This window comes from Arvicola amphibius, chromosome 9 (assembly GCF_903992535.2).
Source record: "Arvicola amphibius chromosome 9, mArvAmp1.2, whole genome shotgun sequence".
NCBI classification, from domain to species: domain Eukaryota; kingdom Metazoa; phylum Chordata; class Mammalia; order Rodentia; family Cricetidae; genus Arvicola; species Arvicola amphibius.
This window is the reverse complement of record NC_052055.2, coordinates 68,097,198-68,121,508: the sequence shown is the minus strand read 5'-3', so window position 1 is coordinate 68,121,508 and position 24,311 is coordinate 68,097,198. Positions and strand designations below refer to the sequence as shown.

The following is a 24,311-nucleotide window of genomic DNA, read 5'->3' as shown; positions in this document are numbered from 1 at the left end:
CCCAGGCAGGCAGCAGCCACAGCCACCAGAGGATTAAACATGCACAATGTTAGCCAACAGCCTGGGGACTCAGAAGCACCAAGATAAATGTGGGTGACCTTGGTACCCATTCTGTCCACTGTGTCCTAGGAATAGGAAGCAGGAACAGAAATAGTTGTGGACAGCAACTCAAGCAGGCATGCCCTTAGAGAAACTGGGCAAGTAAACCCCAGGCAGCCCGCCACTCTGGGACCAGGGGGGGGGGGGGCCAGTTGAACCGCGTATCCCCCAAATATGAGAACGGGGACCCCCAGCTTTGAGCACTAGTTCTTTCTTTGCCTCTGTTAAGAACCTGCTGAGAGGACAGAAGGTGCTCCTCCCCACCAGAAGTTCCTCTTTATCAGGACATGGACTCGAACCAGATGTTTGTGAAGCTCCTGATCTCCTGGGGCAGGAGAAGCAGGCAGTCTTAAACTTGCCCCTTCCCTTGGCCTATCTGATGTCTAAGGGGACCGAGGAGCACAGTGTGTCCTGTGTCTTTCTTCCTGACACTGATGGACTGATGGAGTTGAAGCCAAAAGCTCAGAGCCTACCCAGGACACAGAGGGGACTCAGGACTCTCTCTGCCACATGGCTCAAGGTCCTAAGGTACAGAGAGGTAGTGACCAGGCCAGTTTGGCCTTTAGGATTGCTCTAGCTCGATGCCTGTGACTTTGGTTCTGATGTGAGTGAGACCTATCTGAGCTGTGAGAGAGTGGGCTCAGAAGCCTGAAGCAGGCAGATCAGATGGTCTTCAGACCGAATTCTTCTCAACAGCCCATATAAACTCTTTCATGTCTCCCAGCCCAGCTCAGGGCCTTGGAGTCTGGAGAGGCCAGTCCAGAATCCCATCACAAATGAAGAGAAGGAATGGACTTGCCATACCTGATACAGTCGTACACCCACCCCCCATCTTACTCAGGGCACAGGTTATCACGTGACTCTTCCCTACAGTCTTGACTACTGCCCTGACCATGCCAGCTTAACTCTGTTTGGAATTCGTTGTAGAGGATCAGACGTCACGGAGACCCACATTGAAATCAAATCAATAATCATCTGTTTTATCTGGAACCCCAAGACAGGCCAGATGTCACCTCTACACCACTCCTTTGGCCAGGCCCCGTGAGACCTTGACCCTGACTGCCCTGGGAAGTGTCATCTCCAGGTGTAGATTTGGCAGAAAGTAAAGTAGGCTGGATGCTACCTAGCCACCAAACAGGGCTCAAGTCCCCTGAGTATACCAGAAGTCCTCGAGCCAGAGTCCTGGGCCTAGCAGAGATTTAGGAATGGATGTGTAAACCTTAGAACACACAGGGAAAGCAAGGGCCATAGAGCCCCTGAGCTGTTCATTACCAAGTGGACCTGGGGGAGGCCCCAGGCATGACAGCTGCACTCAAATTCCAGAGCCCCACTCGTCAGAGTTGCTTAGTATTGGAAGACGCAGGCTGACCCCTGGAAGTTCCTACAAGTGCTTGTCATTTTAGACCAGCTTCTGACTACAAGCCAACCCCGTCCATTCTTTGTGGACGGAAGACTGGCCATGTATACAGAGACTCAACAGAGCAGAGCCGGCCTTTAGGCCCAGCTCTGATTCCTGGAAGGGGCATGGAGCAGCATCCATCACCTTCCCTACAGCCTTAGCATCTCTGGAGGTAGGTGTGTGTGTGTGTGTGTGTGTGTGTGTGTGTCTGTGTGTCTGTGTGTACCTATGTATGGGAGTGCATGTGTGTAATTGGAAGTGTGCATGTACATGTGTGTATGAATGTGTATGTTCCTGTACGTGTGAGTGTGTATGCCTGTGTGTAGGAGTATGTGTGTGTGTGTATGTGAGAGTGTGCATGTGTGTGTATGTGTGAATGTGTATGGGCCTGTATGTGTGGGTGAGTGTGTGTTCCTAATTGTGTGATTGTGCATATGTGTGCCTGTGTGAGTGTGTGCATTGTATGAGTGTGTGTATAAGGAACGGTGGAAAAAGTAGGTTGAAAGCTATGTCAGTCACTAGGTATAGTCTATAATTCTCAATCAAACAGAGCAGTGTTTAATAGAGGTCAAGTTCGAGGGTCTACTTCCATTAAGTCAAAAGTACAATACCCTCCCCAGAAAAGGTGTGACCCCTCACTGGCCTGTGCAACTCTTGTTTATTTCTATGCCCTCAGCAGGAACATGGAACCTTATTACCAATAAAGTCATTCAGCATACCTGTGAGGAAGGAAAATAAAGGACAGAGAGGAAAAGTGTGTATGTGTGTGTGTGTGTGTGTGTGTGTGTGAGAGAGAGAGAGAGAGAGAGAGAGAGAGAGAGAGAGAGAGGGAGAGAGAGAGAGAGAGAAGATTGAAAGTAAAGACCCAAGAGACCAGAGGGTACAGTCTTACCTGGTGCCTCTGATAAGCAGAGAACATTTTTTCAAAATCTTCCAGATCCAGAATTCGAAACACCTCCATGTCATCGATGTCACTCCACACGGTGCCAGAGACGCGCTCCTAAAATTCAGGGTAAGGAGAAGAACCCGTGGTTGATCCATCTTCTCCATGACAGAGAGGCCAACACTCCCCTAACCCCACCTGTCCCCAAAGGCAGACCGAAGGAACACGTTACAACGGCCAGGCTCTCATACTTCCAGAAAGGGGTTCAATAGCACCCCCTTTCTCCAACCTCCCACTTCTTCAATATTCTAGAAGACAATCTCCTCCTTCTTTCTCCTTTCCACGTTAGGCCACACAAACGTGTTTCAGGGACCACTGGAGTGTTGGAGCACACAAATGAAAGGAGGGACCCCATGCTTCTTTCAGAAGGACACAACACTGCTCCAAGGGCACCATGCAGGCCGGCTCTGACTGGAGTCCCTGGGAGCACTGCGGCTCGCACACGTGTGGGACTATCTGTGCCTGTGCGTAGAGTGCACGCCCCGGATCTGAGATGGGCATTTTCTTTCCCAGTCTCTTGTTCTTACTTCCCCAGATTCCCAGAAAGTGGACACATGTCAAAAGCTGGGACGTGCTGGCCCCATGTACTAACTTTGTTCAGATCGGCAACTTGGCTCAACTTCCTGTTGCTCAGAGCCAGGGAAGGTGTCCCCATCTTTTATGATTGCAATGGACCCATAAATTGACAGTTCCCAGCTCCCTCACTTGAGGCAATGTCCCCTATTTTTGGACCCTTGTGCTAGAGTCTACAGAAGGCCAGACTTCCCCAGCAACCTTATAATATCATGCTGATGGTCCACAGGACAGGGTCATGGAGGACAAGCACGGAATAGAGGAGCACTTCTCTCTGTGCGGCCCTTCCTCCAGGATTCCTTGTCTCATCTGTAGCATTAGTCTTTGGAACAACAATCTCCCATCACCTGGTTTCATTTGTCCAAAGGCCTGTTGATGGAGGATTCCCATTGGCTAATAAAGAAACTGCCTGGCCCATTTGATTGGCCAACATTTAGGTGGGTGGAGTAGACAGAACAGGAAAAAGGAAGTGAGGTAGATGGCTCAGAAAATTGCCCAGCCTCTCCTCTCTGAGGCAGACGGCCATGCCTCTCCTCAGAGAGAGATGCAATGAAACCAGGTCAGATGTGCTGAATCTTTCTGGGTAAGATACCGTTCATGGTGTTACACAGATTATTCGATATGGGTTAGTCAAGATGTGAGTAAGAGGCTGAAAATAATGGGCCAGGCAGTCTTTAAAAGAATACAATTTGTGTGTTGTTATTTCGGGGCATAAGCTAGCCAGGAGGCAGAAAGCTGGGCGGCGGGAACGCAGCCCGCAGCTCCTCACTACAGCCTGTCAGGCAACCATCCTTGCACCCTTTGCGACATCTCCTCCTCAGACTTGAGACACTACCTTTCCCTCATCTTTATTTTCTTAAACTCAGAAAAGGGGAGGCTAGGCCAGAGTCAAGAGGGAGGAGACATTCTTGTGGCCTTTCGAAGGCCAGGGACCCTCGTGTGGAATGCTGGGCTGGGAAGCTCGCAGCAGCAAGGGATATAGGCAACTAGCCAAAGCCAATACAGACACATTCTTTTCATGGTGGAAACAACCACTGTGTGTGTGTGTGTGTGTGTGTGTGTGTGTGTGTGTGTATGTACATCTAAGAGCATATGTAGAATAGAGGAAGGGGCTAGAGAAAGAAACTGGACTCCTGGAAAGGAAAATGTGGGGGACAGAGCAAGAGGATGAGATGGGGAACTGAGTCAGGAAGGCAGGGAGGGGAGCCAGCTGAAGCAATGGGGGATCTGGGTAGGGGTGGGGAAGAGGAGGCCCATAAGAATGAAGCTTCCAGTCCTTTGTATTCTTGTGGAGTTCAGAGCAAGGATGGAGGGATGAAATAGTTGTGTGTTTAACATGACAAACCAGTCATCTCAACAGCCACTGCTACAAACACAGACTATTCCCCACATCTGCCAGGGCTTTCAGTCCTTCATGGAAACATCGTGGGGTTTGGAGCTGAGTGAGGTAGGGCCCTTTCTCATAATCATCAGACCATAATTTCCAACATATCACCCTGGTAAATCCATCTTGGATGATAATTCCCCAGTTTAATTTTTCCAACGCTGTCATCTCTAGCCTAGATTCCTGGGACTTCTGACCCCAGGAGATAGCCACAGAAGTTCCACAGAGCCTTTTCCCAGGATCATGCTTCACGATGGTTCCCCCACAGGGTACCGCCTTTGGGGCCCAACAGACCCACTGACTGACATTTCTGGCCCTGCTATTATGTGATCTGTGGGCAAATGGAAGGATATTATTTCAACCCTATAGCCCAAATGGGAAACTGAGTCTCAGGAAAGTATAGTTCAACTTTGTTGACATGAGAATCATGGTGACATACTTAGAGTACACGCGTTTTCCACTCTGTTCACATCAGAGTGCGTTCTAAATAGTATGCTGTCAATCCTCACAACTATCCTTTGGAGGGCATTGTGGTGAACCTTTCCCCCAATTTACAGAAATACTTAAATCATCTGCCCTGTGACAAAATTAAAAGCTTGGGATTAATTGTAGGCTCTCAAATATCACTCCGTGTGCTTCTGCCCCATGGATCTAGGAAGGGTACTCCACTCTCTCTGGGTCCCGAGAGAACTGTGTAGCCTGTGTTAACACTGGATCACAGAGAAACCCCAAAGCACAAAGGTCAGCATCCCAACATCAGAGAAGCTGCTGGTGATCTTGCCTGTATTTCTTTCTTTTACTGTTGTTGTTTGTGTGATGTGTGTTCACAGGCATTTTTGTGCCACAGCATGTGCATGTGGAGGTCAGAGGTCAACTTCATAGAGTCAGCTGCCTCCTTCCACCTTTCTGGGTGGTTTCTGGGGCTGAACTCACGCCAGGAGACTTACACAGCAAGCTACCAGTCCTTGACTGTATTTTATTAATGCCTGCCACATCCTACAATTTAATACATTTCATGGGAGGGTATGCATATGTGTGGGTGTGTGCAGGTATATGTGGGTATACATATATAGAGGCATGTCTGTGCACATGTGTGTCCATGCACATGTGTGTACTGTGCATACGTAGACCAGATCAGCTGCAGGTGTTGTTTCCTGGGAGCTGTTCACCTTCTTTATTGAGACAAGGGTTTTCACGTCCTGGAACTTAAGTAAGCTAGGCTGGCTGGCAGCCAAGCCTCAGAAATCCTCCTGTCACTACCTCATCAGGGCTTGGATCAAGAACATGCTATTATGTCCAACTTTTCTCATTTTCTTCTTTTCTTTTTTTTCAGAAAAAGAAAATGTATGCTAGGGATCGAACTCAGGTCCTTGGGCTTACATGACAAGTAGTGTTCCAAATGAATTATCTATCTAGTCCTTCACATCCATTAAAGTTATTTTTCATTTATTTATTTTGGGGGAGGCACACATGCCATGACACACATATCGAGGAGTCTGTTCTCTCCTTCCACCTTCTGGGCTCCAGGGATCTGACTCAGGTTCTCAGGCCGAGCAGCAAGCATCTTTGTACACTGAATCATCTCACTGGCCCCAAACTTGCTACATTAAAAAAAATTTATAAGCCGCAAGTACAGGAGCTGAAACGTTTTGAGCATATTAACAAGCTACCATGTGTTGCTTCCCACACAGACTCTGGCCTTAGGCTCTGGACTGTCTTTTGCCTGCTCCTGTGCTCTGGCCTATGGCTTTCTCCCTGCCCATCAGAAATCTGCACATGCACAACGCAGCTGCTGCCTAGAGAAGGTTGGAGCTGTACGCATCTAGCTGCGCATGCTCTTACAGGTGGCTTGAATGCTTTAGCAACTCATGAAATGGAGTGGGCTGTATCCACGCTCCGTGTTTCCACCCTGGCTGGGAAGCCCGTAGAAGGACCTTAGTGTCCACACTGGACAATGAAACCAAGGTAACAGACCAGGGGCATGATCTCCATGGGTGGCACAGTTAGAGGCGCATTAGGACTGGTTAGGGCGAGCCATCTCTCAGCCCGTCTTCCAGATCTGTTAGCACTTCAGGCTACGTATCCTAATCAGTCAGATCCAAAGCCCTCAGGAGGCAACACCATTTTCCCTTCATCGTCTCTGGCTCATTCTTTCAGTAAGGGTCTCTCACTGAAATGAAAGCTTGTCACTCTGGTTAGGCCAGCTTACAAGCTCCTGGAATCCTCTTGTTTCTGTCCCCCTGTGCTGGGGTTAATGACATACACAGCCACATCTAGCTTTTTATGTGGATGCTGGGGTTCAAACTCAGCTCCTCATACTTGCAGAGAAAGCATTCTTGTCCACAGAGTCATCTCCCTGGCCCCTCACAGCTGCTTCTCCATCGACTCTCGGCACACATTGGTTCATCGGAGAGTGGCTTGGACAGTAAGCACAAGGTGGGCACCAAACATTTCCCCTAGTGTTGGTGTTCAGCGGGGACAGTAAGCCACCTGACTCCAGCAAACCCATCCTCAGTGCCCACTATGCCCACCCTAATGCCTGACCAAATCAAGAATCAAGAAGACTTGTGCAAAGTACAGGGTGCAGTCCCTTAGCTACTTACCTCATTCAGCTTGACCCAGTTGAAGGACTTCAATGGGTGTGAAGGCTGGGGGGTGCGCTTTTTCCTGAGTGGGGCATCATTGCTGGGGTAGGGGTCCTGAGGCAGGGGCATGCCTGAGCTGAAGCAGGGTGGGGCACCTGGGGGGATAGGAGGCCCTCCAGGAGGAAGGGGTGGTGGGGGTGGGGGTGGGCAGCAGGCAAAGGGGAGAGGGGGTGGGGGTGGAGGCAGATCATTGGTTGTTGTGGAGGAAGACAGGGTGAGTGGACCTCCAGGGGGAGGTGGGGAAGACACTGGGCCCGCCTGTGGGAAGACAAAAAAAGGCAGGATGGTGTGCCCGTCAGCACTCAAGCTAACCAAGTATCCACATTATCCCCGTTTCCTCCTTACTGAGCCATCCTCAACCCTTCATGTCCATTTAGACACCATTTTCCTCTCTGTATTTTAACAGCCAACATACATGCACAGACACACATGTACACACACAGACACATGTGCACATGCACACACAGATACAGACACACACATGTGCAAACACACACAGATACATACACACACGTGCAAACACACACAGATACATACACACACGTGCAAACACACACTAAGCGACCAGAGTCACAACCATCAAATGAAACATTCGGATGCATTTATACAGCGGTGCAGGCTGCTCCCTGCATGAGGACATCCATCGGGGCAGGAATTCTATCTGCACTCTCTTGTCCAAAATTCACATCTGGGAACAGTGTCATCCCATCCTGAGAAGGGTCGTTTTGTTTTTTTTTTTTCTAATCTGTTAACATAAAGGGCTCACCCATACAAACTGAAAAGCCACTTGGGTTGTGGCTCAAGGTCCCCCTTTCTCTTCTCCCTCATCTTGGGGTTCTCGTCTTCTTCCCATACCTGCTCTGCCCACTCCCACCCGACACTCAGGGTGCTGGCTGAACCACACAAATGGGAGGGGATAGTGCCCGCGTACGCGTACTGAGATATCATTGAGTTGGGCTACCAGTTCTGCCACTTGTCCCCTAGCTTGGCGCAGTTCCTGCGACTCCTGGGCCAGTTTGTCCTTCATCTTGTTCAGGGTCCTCATCATCTCCTCCTTCTCCAGCGTCTTTGTCTCACATTCCCGCTCCTTTCTCTCCAGCCGGCTCACGAGCTCCATGTGTTCTGGAGACGGATGGGACCATAGAGAAAGTGAGAGGAGATGGGGAGCAGGAATGACTTTCTGGGGAAGGAGAGGGGTTCCAGGCAGGGTGCAGCTAGTTCAGGCAGACCCTCTCACCCTTCCGGAACTTCTCGGCTTGGTCTCGCCACTGCTTCACTTCGTTCTCATTGATGAGCCTGTTGAAGAGTGGAAGGGATCGATCACGTGACTGACATTATCTCCCTCTTCCTGGAAGACAAGCATCTCTCTTCCCCAGAGGAGAAACTGATCTCTGATCTGTCCAGTCACAGGCTTCTCACAAGCCTCGCCAGGTCCCCATTTCTGCCCACTCTCGTTCAGTGTCTTCATGGACCATGAGAATGGGAAGGACCCTGAGTCAATTTCCAGTCCAACTTCCTGTGTGATGCTTGATGGGAATGAGAGGTAAGTACCAGATAGAGGACCGAATCCAGGCTGCCTGAAGTACACATGTGCACATAGACACACTCATAGACACACTCACACACATGCACACTCGCACACCTTTGTAAATGTAGATCAGTACATCTAAGAGACAGAAATATCAGGACAGAACAGAGGAGCAACGGCACTTGATCGCAAGCACATGTGACACAGGGTAGCCTCATTCACAGCAAACTCCCCTAACAGGTATTAAAATCCCTCAGAGTCCAGAGTTCTGAGGGATTGAATCCCATCACGACAGCCCAGCAATCATTACATTTTAATGTTGTTTATTTATCGACTCCATGCCACTGCCTGTGAAAATCAGAGAGGACAACCTTGAGGGTTTATTCTCTCCTTTGGCCATGTAGATTTCTGCGACTGAAGTCAGGTTGTTAGGCTTGGCAGCAAGTGTCTACACTTGCTGAACAATCTTGCTGGCCCATGGTGAGATTTCTTTGGAGGGGCCACTACTGTGGTCACTGGGGTGCTATATCCTTTACCACCCAAAGAAGTGGTTCCCTGGGCATGATTTGGGGAGGGGAGCAGGGAGACTGGGTTCTTCTTGGGGCCGGGCAAATGCAGATGGTAAAGAAGTGCTAGTCAGCCCAGACAGTGTGAGTGTTCTGGGACCTGTTGGCACCCTGGGAGTTTGCTGACACAGCCTGTGTGAGTTAGTCAGTTAGGGCCCTTGTGGTTGAACTGGGCTGATGGCATTTGTCTATGAAGCCCAGGGGCCCATTTAGGAGATACCTAGAAACATCATACCCTAGGCCAGTGTGCGCTGGCATGCCAGAGACACAATAGTGGATGGGAGGACCAAAATCAGACGACCAGCCAGATGGAGGTAGAGAGCCTCTTGCATGTCCGTGTGTTACACTCTGTAGGGAAAGGCTCTTAGCAAGGAACTCTAGACGCCCCCAGTGCACTCCCGTGAGCCGGAGAGTGGGATGCCTATTATTACACAACTCAGTTAAGACCTTTCCCCTGCCTCCTTCCTGCCTCCTGTCCCCAGCTACACTGCGAAGAGTGACAGACACTTGTGTTAGCTAGTAGATCTAAGATACAGAAAGGCTCAGAGGTCATACAATGCGCATGCACAGGTAAGCAGAGATATAACCCCATTCCTATTCTGACCTCTGGGGCTCAGAGGAGAGACATTGAAGGCTGAGTCAAGTCTCATGTGATGGTTCACACGTGGGAGCAGCCTTCCCATTTGCTTAAAGTGATTTTAAAGACTCCTACAACCTAAGAATCCAGAGGCTTCGCTGGACCCCAGGAATCAGTGTGTCTGCAGAGGAAACATTTCCCCACTAAATAACACAAAGAGTTTGCAGAAAACCAAACTAAAGCCACCTTGTGATTATTTTACTAGCTGTCCTTAAGCCACAAGTCAGTTAGGGGTTGAACGAAATCAACACCTGATCATTTGTGCAAATAAAACAAGAATCATTTAAAATCTACTTTGCATTTGGCTTTGGAATGCAAAATCAGGAAGGCATTTGTCCCCTGAAGGACAGTTAGCTCAAACACACATATCAAAGTTATATAAAAATGTAAGTAAAATATCAGGGCATTAAGGCAGGTCTTACTATTAGCTCACCAATGTAAGCATAAACGGCTTCTGTGTGTCCTCCTATACCCACACTCTGTGAGAGTTCTAAGGCTCTGACAACCTCATGCAATAGGTTTATGTTAAAATGGCCATGCCCCATGTCAGAGGCCACCAAACCTGTAAAGAGACAGCAATGGTATTTAGGTGTCGTGTACACCATGCACAGGGCTGTCACATGGTCCCGTGTTTGCTGGTGTTTTTACACCATGCACAGGGCTGTCACACTGTCCCGTGTTTGCTGGTGTTTGTACCCCATGCACAGGGCTGTCACACAGTCCCATGTTTGCTGGTGTTTGTACACCATGCACAGGGCTGTCACACGGTCCCATGTTTGTTGGCATGAAGCCTAAAAACATGCTGTGGCAACAGCTGAAGACTTAGGTTTGATCCCCAGAACCTGCTTACATAATGGGTGAGGTGGTGCACAGCTATAACCCAGCACAGGGAGGTGGAGATGGGCAGATCCCTGAGGCTCTCTAACCGACTAGCCTAGCCTAATTAGGGAGTCCCAGACCAACAAGACAACCCATCTCAATGAAGATGGATGATATACCCAGGGATATTGTTGGTTTCCACATGTACATCCTACACATGCATGCATACTCATATGAACACGCACATACATGTATATACACATGACACATGGACACACACTCTGAAACAAAAAGAAATAAATAAAAGAAAAACAAAACAAAACAATTCTCAGCTCTAACTGGAAGACTGGGCTGGCTCATGACCTATGGCTGACTGGCCAGTGTGCTGTGTAAATGCTCTTAGCCTCTCTAGCTAAGCCTTACAGTGGACCATGCAGAAGAAAGAGCTGAGAGTGTAACACACACTCATACTGTCCAGCATGGTCATCAGTAGGCTCATGACATGTGGTTATTCACATTTAAATGAGATAAAATGAAGACTCTAGTGTCTCAGTCACACTTGACATATTGTCCAATACTCATGGGACAAATAGTTTTTTTTTTCTTTTTCTTTTTTTTTTTTTTTTTTTGGTTTTTCAAGACAGGGTTTCTCTGCAGCTTTTTTTTTTTTTTTTTTTTTTTTTTTTTTTTTTTAGAGCCTGTCCTGGACCTAGCTCTTGTAGACCAGGCTGGCCTTGAACTCACAGAGATCCGCCTGCCTCTGCCTCCCGAGTGCTGGGATTAAAGGCGTGCGCCACCACCACCCGGTGGGACAAATAGTTTATGCCATGGTTTATCTTGTCTTCCTGACAGGACCTAGAGTCATCAAAGAGGCAAACCCCTGGGCATGTCTGTCAGGAATTTCCTAGGTTGGGTTCACTGGGGAAAGAAAACCCACAAGTACCATTCAATGGGCTAGGGAGTGGGTACGCAGAGGAGAGGGGACCCACAAGTACCTTCCTCCCTCTCTCCCTCCCTTCCTCCCTCCCTCCCCCTTCTTTCCTTCTTCTCTCCCTCCCTTCTTCCTTTCCTTCCTTCCTCTGCTTTGCACAAGTGTTTTGCTACACAAAGAAGAAAAGTAACTGACCCAGCTGCCACACTGGACAGGGCCCCCTCCTAGTGTGGAACACTCTCTGAAGTCTCATAGGGATTGGAGAGGGAGCTGAAGTGTTGCTGGGAGAGCCCAGAGGGAGAGAATTGAAGCCGGGTCAGAGGCCAGCTGTAACTCACATGTTGACAATGTTCTTGACGTTGAAGTTTTCCAGTGGGGCCAGGTCAGGATCCATGCCCCGCTCATCCTGGAGGACAATCTGCTGAAGGATTCGGTCCAGGAGCTGCCACTGCTGGAAGTAGCCACCATTGCGCTTGTCTGAGGGGCAGAAGGAACTGCGTCTGCTCGGAGCCCTGGAGCCCCCGGAGCCCTTGTTGTTCCGTGACTGCCGAGGCTCCGGCCAATAAGGCAAGCCCCCCCTCAGGAAGCTCCTGGTCTAATGGGAGAGGCAGCACTGCCACCATTTGTCGGAGCCCTGGGCTAGGCCTGGAGAACTGTGGCTTCCTGGGGCATCTCACTGGTCTCTGTCCTCCCTCTCACCATTCTACCCACCCCATGTTGCTCTCCCTGGGGAATGCAGCATACAGGCAGGTCACAGTTCACAGTGGCATGCTTCATCTAAAGCAGACCCCAAACAGTGAAGAACTCGCGCAGAAGTCATAGCACACAGGTGTCCTGAGTTCAGCAACAATGTGCTAAGGACCTCCCATCACACGTGCCCCAAGTTGGAACACAGTAAGTTGTAGCTGTCACCACCACCATGGCTTTGGGGATCCTGATTAGGCTGATCTTTACACAGAGGACCAAACAAATTTGCAAAATCTACTTTTTGGAATGCTTGGTGCAGCTGAGGCTCATTCCCATTACATTCTGGGGCAACAATGAGTAATCTTGAATAATTTATTCTCAAATCATTACCCATCGACACTTGGATCTTGAGAACTCAGTACCTGGTCCCAAGATGCCGCCTGTTGTCTAGACAGAGGGCGGGAGTAAACAAGAAAGTAAAGCTTAAAAACAAAGCAAATATGAGGCAAGGGAGATGATCCAGACTGTGCTGGCCACAAATCTTTAGGAGCCCCATCCTAGCATCTGTATAAAAGGGTTGGAGAGGCAGAGGTGGGAGGAGCCCCGAGACTGACTGGCCTGCCAGTCTAACTGAATCTGTGGTCTCCAGGTTCAGTGAGAGACCCCGTCTCAAAAACTAAGGTGGGGAATGGCTGAAAACAGGATCTGATATTGACTTCTGGCACATACACATGCATGTATGCACACACACACAGAGACATGTGCACATATGCATGCACACACGCATACCCACACACACACACACACACACACACATAATCACACACTATAGTCAAAACAAGCAACATGACCATTGCATATCTGTTCTGTTTCTCTAAGCATAAAACTTCCTTTTGCAAATGACAAGAAGACTAAATGTAGCTGCCATCAACAGATCACAGAAGATACATTTTGCCACAATCAAATGGATGCTTGTTGGATCACAAGGCTTGAATTGCTCCACCCCCAGGGTGACATGAGGCAACCCAAGGAGGGAGGAACCTGGGTCACTAGGCCTGGCCTCCTGAAGGCAAGCACAGAGGGAATTGTGCCAGACTCACAGGCCAGGCAAGCTCTCCATCGGAGGCTCACGTCTACCTGTGGATGGAGCAAGGCTGGAGAGAGCGGTGGTGGGAGCAGGTACTCACATGGCATCTGCAGGCAGTGGTGCAGCACAGAGAGAAGGCAGGGGTAGGCCTCCGTGTGCTTCAGCTTCTTGTGGATAAGCTCAAACATCTGGGAGGCACTTTTTGTGTCGATGTGAACCTGGGGAGTTTAGACCATGGTGAATGGCAGAACCAGACAGCGGAGGAAGAAACGAAGGGCTGGAAGATACTATTTCCACCCTCCCAGTTCCTTCCATCTCCAGGGAAGAGTTTCCCCTTCCTGACTGCCACCCAGGAACAGAAAGGGCTGTAGTGTTTACATGATGGATTTCCCCGTCTCAGCACCCCTGGCATCTTGAGGCAGATAATCTTTTGGTGTGGGGTGGGGCATTAAATGTCTTGAAGAATGTCTAGTGCTATCCCTAGTCACTGCCCCCTAGATGCCAATGGTCCCCTCCTTCTTCCCTCCCCAAGTTGAGACATGCAAAGCATGTCCACTCTTAACCAATGCCTCATGGAGAGGAAGGAGTAAAACCACCCTGACTCAGGACAGCTGAGCCACCCTAAGGGAAACAAGGGAACACAGATGCTTCAAAGTTGCAGGTGGCCTGTAGTTCAGGCCCAGATCTGCTCTAGGTGTGTGACAGCTAGGAACGTGAGAATTTCTCTGATCTCTGACTTCTTATCTACGGCTCCAGGCCTTGTGAGTGTGTAATGGGTGATGCTCGATGCCGGCAAGCCCCGCCCCAAATGAGGCCATCATTTAGGTGGGATTGTATGATACAACATCTAAGTAATAGAGATGTGTGTGTTTCATCTGCTGAGACCCAGATGAGATGGTTTGGTTCACTAAGCACCATCTGGCTGGGGATAGAAAGAGGCAACGTGGGAAATTAGGGGCAGCAGGGAAGAGACAGCCAAGGACAGGATTTGAGGCTATGTTCACTCATGTACCACTGTCTTAACTGGGGCTTTTGGTTTCTTGGGGGCAGATGACCAGGTATGGCTTATGAGGTAAGACCCCCCAGAGCAAGCACACCACCAGAGTTCCTTCAGAAACAGGACCTGGCCACAGGGTACCACTGAGGATCCAGCCAGCACTGGACTGACTTTAGGCACAGGATCTGGAGCCATCATTTTGGGGTTGCCGGGGATCTGATACAACTGTCCCACCCCCAACAGGCACCTCACCATGTCAAACCTCCGGGCTAGCTCCAGGTCGTCCTCGTTCCGTACCATCTCAAAGAAGTCTAAGTGCCTAGATAGACAGAGGGGTTGATATGGGGTGCAGAGGAACTGTTAGGAGAGTCGAGCAGCCCCGGCAGGGTGCCGGCCCTTCTCTGTCTCACTGACTATCTGAAAGGCAAGACTGGAAAGAGGCATACAACATAAATCAACCCCCACATCTAGATAAGCTTTCATGGTCTTCTTTCAGCATGGTCTGTCAAGGTCCAGTCACCACAGAGCCACACTTCCCCACTTTGACACCGTTGACTTGTGAGGCACAGTTGTCCTTGGTGGCAGGAAGCTGCTTTCTGTGCTTCAGGCTATTGGTCAACATCCCTGACCTTTACCCACAAGATGACAGCAGACCCTCTGCCCCAGCCAGCCATTATGGATCAGATTCTCTCTCTCAGCACTCAGGAGGCTAAGGTAGAAGTATCAATTTGAGATAGTCTGAGCTATGTAGTGAGTTCGAGGCTAGTCTGGGCTATAGCATGAAACCCTATCTCCAACTGTGCCAATCCAAAAATACCTCTAGGCACTGACAGGTACCTCCTGGAGGATAAAAGCTTTCAAAACCCACTGTCTTCCATCTGTCTTTCCAATATCACCATATTATCTCTAACTTAGTCCTCAAAGCAAATTTTCCCCTTATTTTCCATGGAAACACTGCCCCCTTTCCACAATGAAACAATCAATTCTCTCTTCTTCTCCTTCTCCCTTACCCTAGTGTGTGTGTGTGCGTGTGTGTGTGTGTGTGTGTGTTGTATGTCTGTGCTATATGCACATGTGTATTGTGTGTTCTTTTGAAAGCTAATGGAGGATGTTGGTCAGGAGTCCCTTCTGTCTCTCTGCCTTATTCCCCTGATCCAGAGTCTCCTGCTGAACTTGGAGCAAGGCTGGAGGTGGTCTTCTGGCTCCCCTCCCATAGCACTGGTGTTTCAGGCCCCATGTAGCCCTACTTTAACATAAGTGCTGGTGACCCAGACTCCGTTCCCCACACTTGCATTGTAGCGGCTCATCCTTGCTGAGCTGCATGCCTCCCTGTCCTGCATGCTCTCTTCTTAACCCCCAGTATAATAAAGCAGCTTCCCCAAGTGAGATGGATCCAGTGTGGCTCACTGAACACATGTAAGAACATGACCATGCATTTTAATCATTGGTATTTAGAGCATACATTTGGAGTTGAACAATTCTCCATAAAGCTGTACATTTAGTATTCCTGCTCCTTCAAAACTAAGAATGTTGGCAATGCTCTCTCAAGCACTGAAAACCAAAGGACACCCCCATCTATTTCTAAATGTCTCCCAGAGGCAAGACTACCTTGACTGCGGACCATTGGGTCCACCTGTCTATAACATCAGGGACGAGGAAAGCAGGCCAGCGTGGGCTCACACAATGCTGACCCTTGATCTCCAGGGGAAGAACAGCCTTGTCTAAGGTCCTAGCCACCCTCATCGAGAGGAGCTGTCACTGCAGGTCTGTGGTCGGTCTGGGTAGCCAAGGACTTACTTGTCCAGGATGGCGTTCTCGTGTTGTCGGAGTTTATCAATCACAGGCTGGATCCCCAGCATTAGGAACTCATACCGGAGATGTAGGCGGAATTCCAGGTTATCCTGAGGGTCACCAAGGGAAGACCAGATTCAGTAGCTCATCTCGTATCCAAGAGAAATGCCCATAGATTCTGTCAGCACCTACGTCAGCCATTGTCCCATGTCACACTGTGCAACAAGTTCATCTAGAACCACTTTCAGACACTGCTTATAACCTTGCTAGTCCTCTAAAACCAGCCTGACAACCTGTCCCTGTCCCCTACCACGTCACCTCCCTTCACTCCCCAGTGGCTGTTTGCTTTGCCCTCTGATATCAAAGAACAGTGCAGCAAAGGAGCAGAGCAGGGCTTGGCGAGTTTTCTGTCCCACTGAAGTTTTGCACCCTTGGTCATGCCTTTGCTTCCTCTTTTGTAAACGTGGGTTAATATGTATCTGTGGGATTGGTGTGGTGGTTTGAAGGGTTCCTATATTTGAATGATTGGTCCACACTTGGTGGAACTGTTTAGGAAGGGTTAGGAGGAATGGCTTTGTTGGAGAAGGTGTGTCACCGAAGGTGGATTTGAGATTTAAAAATCCCACAGCTTTCCCAGTTAGCGCTCTCTGCATTGGGTTTGTGGATCACATGCAAGCTCTCAGCTTCTGCTCCAGTGCCATGCCTGCCTTCCTCATGCTGTGCTCCACTCCGTGATGGTCATGGATTTACCTTCCAAAACTGTGAGCCCCCAGCAAACTGTTTCTTACATAAGTTTCTTGGTTAGGCATCTCATCATAGCATAAAAAGGTAACTAAGACAGAAACCGATAGCAGGGAGTCAGCTATTGCTGAGACAGCCTGGCCATGATGAATTTGGAAAGTGGTTGAAAGTAGGACTTAAGAGGCCAGGCTAGCAGGACTTGGAAGTCAACAGTGCTGCGGACAACGTGGGCTATGGAGATTCAGCTCAAGAGGTTTCAGAGAGAACAATATTAGCACCTGGCTTAGAGACCATTCTTGTGACATTTTGGCAAAGACTGTGGTTACTGTTTTCACTTGCTCTAAGAAGCTGATAGATTGAAGAGTTTTTGGGCTAATTCCACTGGCAGAGGAGATTTTAAGACAGATTTTAATATTGACGATCTCACGGCCATTAGTAATCACTCTAATGCAGTCTACAATGAAAAAGATCAAGTAGTACAAAAAGAAACACAAAATGTTCAATTTGAGAACAGAGCACCAGGAAATTGAATGTTGGAGCCAAGGTCTGTGCTAATACAGATTAGGGGAAATAAAATCAAAGAAGAGATGGCTTCAGAGTGAGACCACACCAGAGTATATGGTCCTTAAAAGCACTAACAAGTCAAAGCTTATGCAAATGCAATTCAAGGACAGGTTCCATTCCCAAAAGGCAGCCAACTTGGAACCATCGCCATGTGGTTCTGAATTCGGAGTTATGGAAGATAAATGGGTAAAGGGCCATGGATCTTCCTCCTACTTAAGGAAGTCCACTAAGCTAGGCATGTGGGAGGAATATCCCTGTCTGGAGCCCAGAGACCACTTTGAGAAGCTGTCAAAGAGAAGCTCAAATTGCACTGGAGACCCCAGGATGTTGGAGATGTCAGAGCCTTGGGATGTCTGCCAAAGAGAGCTGCCGTCCAAAGAGGGAAGTGTGCTGCAGCCAGCAAAGCTGAGGGGAGAGCTATCTAGTTTCCTTGGCATCTGTTATAGAGCTGTCGGACTTGGAGTTAGCCCTGCTGGGTTTTCATCTTGCTTTGGTCCAGTATTTCCTCATTCCCCATTTCTTCCTTTTGGAATGGTAATGTATATTCTTGCCATTGTATAATGGAAGTATGTAATTTGCCTTTTGATTTTACAGGGGTTATAAAAATTAAGAGAATTCCTTGAATCTCAGAAAAGACTTTGGACTTGTAAACAATGTTGAGACTATGAAAGACTATGGAGACATTTGAAGTTGGACTAAATCCATTTTGCACTGTGATATGACCGTGAGCCTATGGGGCCCAGGAGTGGAATGTGGTAGTTTTAATGAGAAATCCCCCCCTCCCCCGCATAGGCTCATGTATTTGAATGATTGGTCCACAGCTGGTGGAACTATTTAGGAAGGATCAGGAGGTGTGGCCTTGTTGGAGGTGTGTCAAAATCCACACATTTCCCAATGAGCTCTCTTTTTCCCACTTGCTGGTAAGTATGTGAGCTCTCAGCTTTGTTTCAGTGAGGTGCCTGCCTGCCTGTCACCATGCTTTCCACCATGATGGTCATGGCTCTAACTTTCTGAAACTGATGCCTAATAAACTCTTCTATAATTTTCCTTGGTCATAGTGTCTCATCACAGGAACAGAGAAGTAACTAAGATGGTTCATATTCTTAACTTTTTCCTGGCATGGCAGGGAAGATAACAGCCTTAAAAAGCTGGTACTGACCAAGTAACATGATGTCCCCATCTAGGAATAGATTGTTCCCTAGAATATTTGATGTAATTCAGGTAATGAGAACTGCACATGCACACGAGAGTGCACGTGCACACACGTACACACAGGTTTTCTGGCAAGAGGGGGAAGAAGAGAGATTGTCCATCACTCTAGCGGCTTCTTTTCTTCTTTGGCTTGAACTTGGCCAGAACATTTGTTTGCCTTAGAATCTGAGATTTAGCTGCTTTCAGGGTTTTTGAATGTTACTGTTACAGGGGTCTGGGAATCCCATTCTGTCCCCAGAAGGAGAGAAACCAGAAGTCACCCTTTCTAGCCTTCCCACAAGAATCTATAAAGCAGCCCAAAATAGGGTCTCTAGAAAGCTCTAGAAAGAAGAACCAAAGGTTTTTCTCCTCTCATAAAGAAGGTCTACCCCCTGAGCCATCACCTGCCAGCCTAATTGGGGATTCGTGCCTGACCCACAATGTACCATGCTACTGCTGAAGGAAAGAGCCCAGAGCCTACTGGGGCTTAGACAACACCCCAAGGAACAGTGTGGGAGGCTAAGTCAGAATCAGTCCTTAACCCCACTGTGAACAGCCACTGCTAAGATGGATTTTAGCAGTTTGGGGCCTGGTGGGGAGGGGCTGAACTTAGAAAGCTGTCCTTCCATGACCCCCAAGTGAAGGAGGTAAGAGGTTCCGAAGGCATCTGAAGATGACCATGGCTGCAGTGGTCACACCTACAGGATGCCTCCACCCTTCCCTCTGTCATCTGCCTAGAAAGCTCTCAAACTCACATACGACCTGAGATCCAAGATAAAAGGAAGGGGCCTCACCTCTCCAGCCCCAGCGTTGAGTACAGCATTGATGAAAGACATGATGGCTGTCTTTAGGTTTACCTCATCCCGGTACCGACCCAAACTTCGGTCCAGCTCGTTCAGCAGTGTCTAAGAGAAGACAAAAACAGTTGGGGAGGACACTCAGGGTGTTACCTAAAAAGCCTCTTTCCCTGTTCTACTGCCCTTCCAGGAAGCCCCTCCATTCTCTCTGTCTGATCATGGATCATGTCTCCCTAACTTATGGGGTCAACTCCAGATCGCCACACCCCCTAGCCTCCGGCTCAGCCCTCAGGGCTTGGGTTCCACTACGCTTTCCCGACTCTGCACCAGCTATTGACAGTCCCTGGCCATTCCTGCCCAGTTTCCCAAACTCATGAATACTACTTTTAATCTGCTTAGCATCTTTCCTGAAGGGTCAGGGGCCACTTTCTGCACAGGCTAAATGCTTATCTGCAAATGATAGTGCCAGATCAACACCCTGGCTCACGATCACAGAGTTCGCAATGTCAGGTCAACCATGGAGACTTAATCTAGGCACTGTGCTCAGGTCAGACCAATGGAGGGAGCTAGAGTGGCCTGCATTCAACAATTCTTGTCTGGGCTCCTATCATGCACCAGGGGCTGAACTCAGCCAGAGCCACAAAAGCATGACCAGTATTTCAGCCTCAGGGACCCACAGCCTAGAAAGAGGACAAATCTATCTGAAAGCCCAACCACAGTTCTGGATATACAATTTCTTATGCCTTTTGAGAGAAGCCTTCTGGGTCCTCACTCTTTACTCCTTCCATGAGTGGACAGGCAGCCTGCAAGATGTCCCTTCCCTCCAGTTTCCTTTATATGGTTCTCAGTATCTCAACTTTGCCCTGGGTCACTCCTTCCCTCCCAAGGTGACGCCCCAGCTCTCTGACCCATTGCCCACCTGGAAACGAGTACGTTCGGCTGCATACACCTGGTAGTGCAGCATGGCCTGGAGAACCTTCTTGTGGCCTCCGGGTACAAGGCACACTGCACCCAGAATTTCCAGCACTGCAACCTTAGTCTTGCTGTTCTCCGTGCGCAGGCTCTGTGCAATGGTACTGATGGCCTCAGGTTGTGCCAGGACATGCGCCCGTCCTTGGGAGTTGTTCATCAGAGCTTTGATGCAGCCGATGAGAGACGTGTGGATGCGGCTCTCACAGGTGGCATGGTCCATGCTCCGGAGGAAATTCAGCAGGCAGGCCAAGCCTTCCAGCTCGATGAAGCGGGTCACGAACCTAAGCCAGAGCCCAAAGGAGTTTCCTATTTTTGTGCTCCACACACAGTTTGCAAATAGCTACTCAGTATGCTCACCATTCACCACGCTGCACCTGCAGCAACCTCCTGGCTCATCTAGGAGTTTATCCATAGGCCCCCAAATCTCAGCTTTTCAGAAGACTCAGTTTTAAAATTCTTTTTTTTTTGATTTTTTTGAGACAGGGTTTCTCTGTGGCTTTGGAGCCTGTCCTGGAACTAGCTCTTGTAGACCAGGCTGGCCTCGAACTCACAGAGATCCACCTGCCTCTGCCTCCCGAGTGCCGGGATTAAAGGCGTGCGCCACCACCGCCCAGCTTCAGTTTTAAAATTCTTTAAAAAAAACCTTTTTTTATTTGTGTGTGTGTGTGTGTGTCTGTGTACATTCACATGTGTGCAGGTGCCTGAGGAGGCCAGAAGAGGCACTGGATCTCTGGATTTGGGATTAAAGACAGTTGTAAGATATCCAATATGGGTGCTGGGGACAGAACTCTGGCCCTATGGAAGAGCAGGAAGTGTTCCAAAGTGGTGAGCATCTCTCCAGTCCCCAAGTGTTGGGAGCACAGCACAAAGGTCCCTGTGTCCACAGATCTCCAGGGAAACCAGGAATGTTACACACACAGGACTGTTCTCTCAAGGGAAAGGATGCAAAACCTGTTCTTCCATGCAGAAAGCTGGGGACAGGAGGTGATTGACAGCCTGGTGATCTGTGCTATCTGTTGGGCCATGCCATGTCAAACTCCCACAGCCAGGACCACAGGTGGCTGATAATCGAAATGACCCTTACATTCGGGGCTCTGCAAACTTCTACAATCAGAACTGGAGATACATATTACTCTAAATGACACTTTCAATACTGCACAGCCAGAGGCTCCCCAAAGCTCCCATAGCCGGGACCAGAGGTGGCTAGTAGCCCAAATGACCTCTACACTCTCTGTATGACCAAGACTGGGCCAGATTCTTCCCTGGGCCTTTGAGCTGACACAGGTAGCCTAGCTCCAGAATCCATCTAATGGAAGAAATAACCCCGAGTTGAGTTTCAATGTAATTACAATTCTTTGTGCACCAGAAATTGTATTATTCCAGGAAACATTTTTCCAAATTATACAATGTTTAAATTTGTTGGCAATAAAGCCAGCTGGCATCGGATTCTCTTGAAATTTTGATCCAGGTTGACAGATGTCAGTCTGAACTGAATTTTCATTCTCAACTTCCCGTTTGTTTTCTCTGCCTGCCCACACCTCCAGGGCCACCCCTCACCAAAGGATTTGTACCTTCTTTGTATTTTATTTTATAGTTTGTATTTATTTATACTGTACGTGTGTTCTTGTGTGTATGTACACACACCTGTGCATGTGTGCATGCATGCTGAGGTGAGATGTTAATGTCAGGGGTCCTCCTCTATTGCTCTCTACCCTATTTTCCGATACGGGTCTCCCAGTTGGTTGGCCAGCAAGCTCCAAGGGATTGTTCATCTCTACCTCTTAGCACTGGGGTTACAGATATGCTGCATTTAAAATGGGTGCTGGAGATCTGAACTCGGGTCCTTGTGCTGGTACAGCAAGGACCTCACCCACTGAGTCATTCCCCAGCCCTATTACTTACATTTTAAATATTGTATACTATGGTCATGTCCCACAAAAAGGCTTGTGTATTGAAAGTTTGGTCCCCAACTGCTAAAGCTAGTTTTGGAGGTCCTAGAAACTTTAGAAGATGGGTAGGCGAACAAGGCATGCCTCTGGAGTCACGCTGCAGAAGGTTATATTGTGCTCTGCTGCCCTCCTCTTTCTCTCCCTCCTAGCCTACTGTAAGAACAGCCTCTGCCATGCACTCCTGCAACCATGAAGTTCTCCTTCCCAGAGCCAGAGCCAAAGCGGAGTAACCATAACCGGAACCTTCTGAGAGTCCTTTCTCCCTTCAGGTGCTTTTCTCTGGTACTTGGTCTCAGTGACATAAAGATAACTCCCACATTAAATCTGCGTATCACCGACTGTCATTTGCATAGCTAAGGTGGGGGAATGGGTGAAGACATAATTATAATCATAGTAGGTCAACCAGAGACTCATCTCTAATCATACTGGGTATTGAGAGAATTATAGACAGGTGACAAGAAAACACTCCAGCATGGGGAGGTCATGAGACTCCAAGTCAAGGAACCAAGCCTAGACAGCTCCGGCTCAGACACTCTGGAAACAACACTTATCTCCATTCTTAGCAGTACAGCCATTAGCCCAGTCACTCTTAATCTGGAGTCTGTGCTCCCATCAAGAGCCTCCGGGAAGCACTCACTCAGAGTCCAAAGACCTCTATGGAAAAAGAGAACTATACTTTCATCTTGGATATCCTCTAACTGAAAACTAGCATCCCATCGACGATGAATGCAAGCTAATAACCACAGAACTGTTAGCAAAACAGAGGCTTCGTCAACCCAAATAAATCACCGCTATTTTCATATCAAATTAGAGCTGTTGCCAATATTGCAAAATATTATTTTCACCCATCGGTATTTCAAGATTATAGTGCTTATCACACCCGCTGCCAGCTCAAGCATTTAGAGCACATTTATTGCTATTGCCAGCATTTTTTAATATTTGTGAGCCTTTTTAATTGAACTGGCTTATTCTTCAACTCTGCTTGTCTATTTTATGCTGTTATTTAAAGCCATTACTTCCAGGAAGCAAGATTTTAGCTTTTATCTGTGTCTCCTTGTGTGAGACATCTATGGCAATGCATTAAAAAAGAGTAAGTTGTAGAGGCCTTAATTTAGTGGCATAATTAATGATCTGAGAAAATGGCCATGAATTGAGTTCAGAACCACTATTTGTAATTAATATGTAAATGTATCTCTATGAATCTTATGGTATGTAAATATCAACAGAGTATGTTCTCAATTTAACAGTACATATTTTTTATTTTTCCCTATTTTATGCTTTTCTGTACTGCAGTGATTTTCTACAATGATGTCATATGACTCTTACAATGAGAATTTTACTAGGGAGAATTAAAAGAAACTTTTGATTATATACCATTATATAATATCTTCACCATACATCATGGGCATAAACTCAAGACCATACCTAATAGAAAGATATGTGTAATAGCAAAATGTAGAAAAATAACTGGGTAATTAGTGGTGTATACCAATATTATTTTGAATACAATTTATTTAATCACAAGTTTATATAATTTAAAATGTAATCAAAAATTGGTCTAATAACTCATTTGCAAGATTGCTGAGGATTTAATAGTAGGTTCATCCAATGTTAGAAGCCACTTCAAACAGACCACTGTGAAGAGCGAGAAGCAAGGAACTCCTGTGGCCTTGGTGCCTTTGGAGTCTCCACTGTGGTCTAGGAACGGGGAGAAGTCTTCTGTATTTTGTAGCTTTCAGACACCCATCCATCCCCTTTCCTTCCTGCTTGGTTCCCACTCTAGGTAGCTAGAGCACGCCCTTAGACTCCATACTGCCCCCTAGTGTGTGGAGGGTTTCACAACCCATTCCCTTCTTCCTTTCTGAGCTCTCAGTTTCTCTTTTCGAAGTGTCTTGTCTACTTCCCCATATCATTCCCCCTCCTATCCACTCCCTCCCAGCAACCCACAGAGAAATGGAAACGAGGAAACAAAGAAGATAAAAGTGGATCTTCTGGAGTTCTGCAAGAATGT

At 48.1% G+C, this 24,311-nt stretch overlaps 1 protein-coding gene across 2 annotated transcripts in view; it reads right to left on the bottom strand.

Annotated features, from left to right (window-relative positions):
* Daam2 (dishevelled associated activator of morphogenesis 2) overlaps positions 1-24,311 on the bottom strand; it is a 114,902-nt gene that overhangs the window by 18,930 nt on the left and 71,661 nt on the right. For both annotated transcript variants that reach the window (XM_038341550.1, XM_038341551.1), the window contains exons 6-15: positions 20,299-20,632; positions 19,377-19,487; positions 16,093-16,196; positions 14,548-14,614; positions 13,399-13,516; positions 11,863-12,001; positions 8,281-8,339; positions 7,981-8,165; positions 7,002-7,301; positions 2,391-2,498 (exon numbers count right to left, since the gene is read on the bottom strand). In XM_038341550.1, coding sequence (XP_038197478.1) covers positions 2,391-2,498; positions 7,002-7,301; positions 7,981-8,165; positions 8,281-8,339; positions 11,863-12,001; positions 13,399-13,516; positions 14,548-14,614; positions 16,093-16,196; positions 19,377-19,487; positions 20,299-20,632 — 1,525 coding nt within the window. The remainder of the gene's footprint in view (positions 1-2,390; positions 2,499-7,001; positions 7,302-7,980; positions 8,166-8,280; positions 8,340-11,862; positions 12,002-13,398; positions 13,517-14,547; positions 14,615-16,092; positions 16,197-19,376; positions 19,488-20,298; positions 20,633-24,311) is intronic.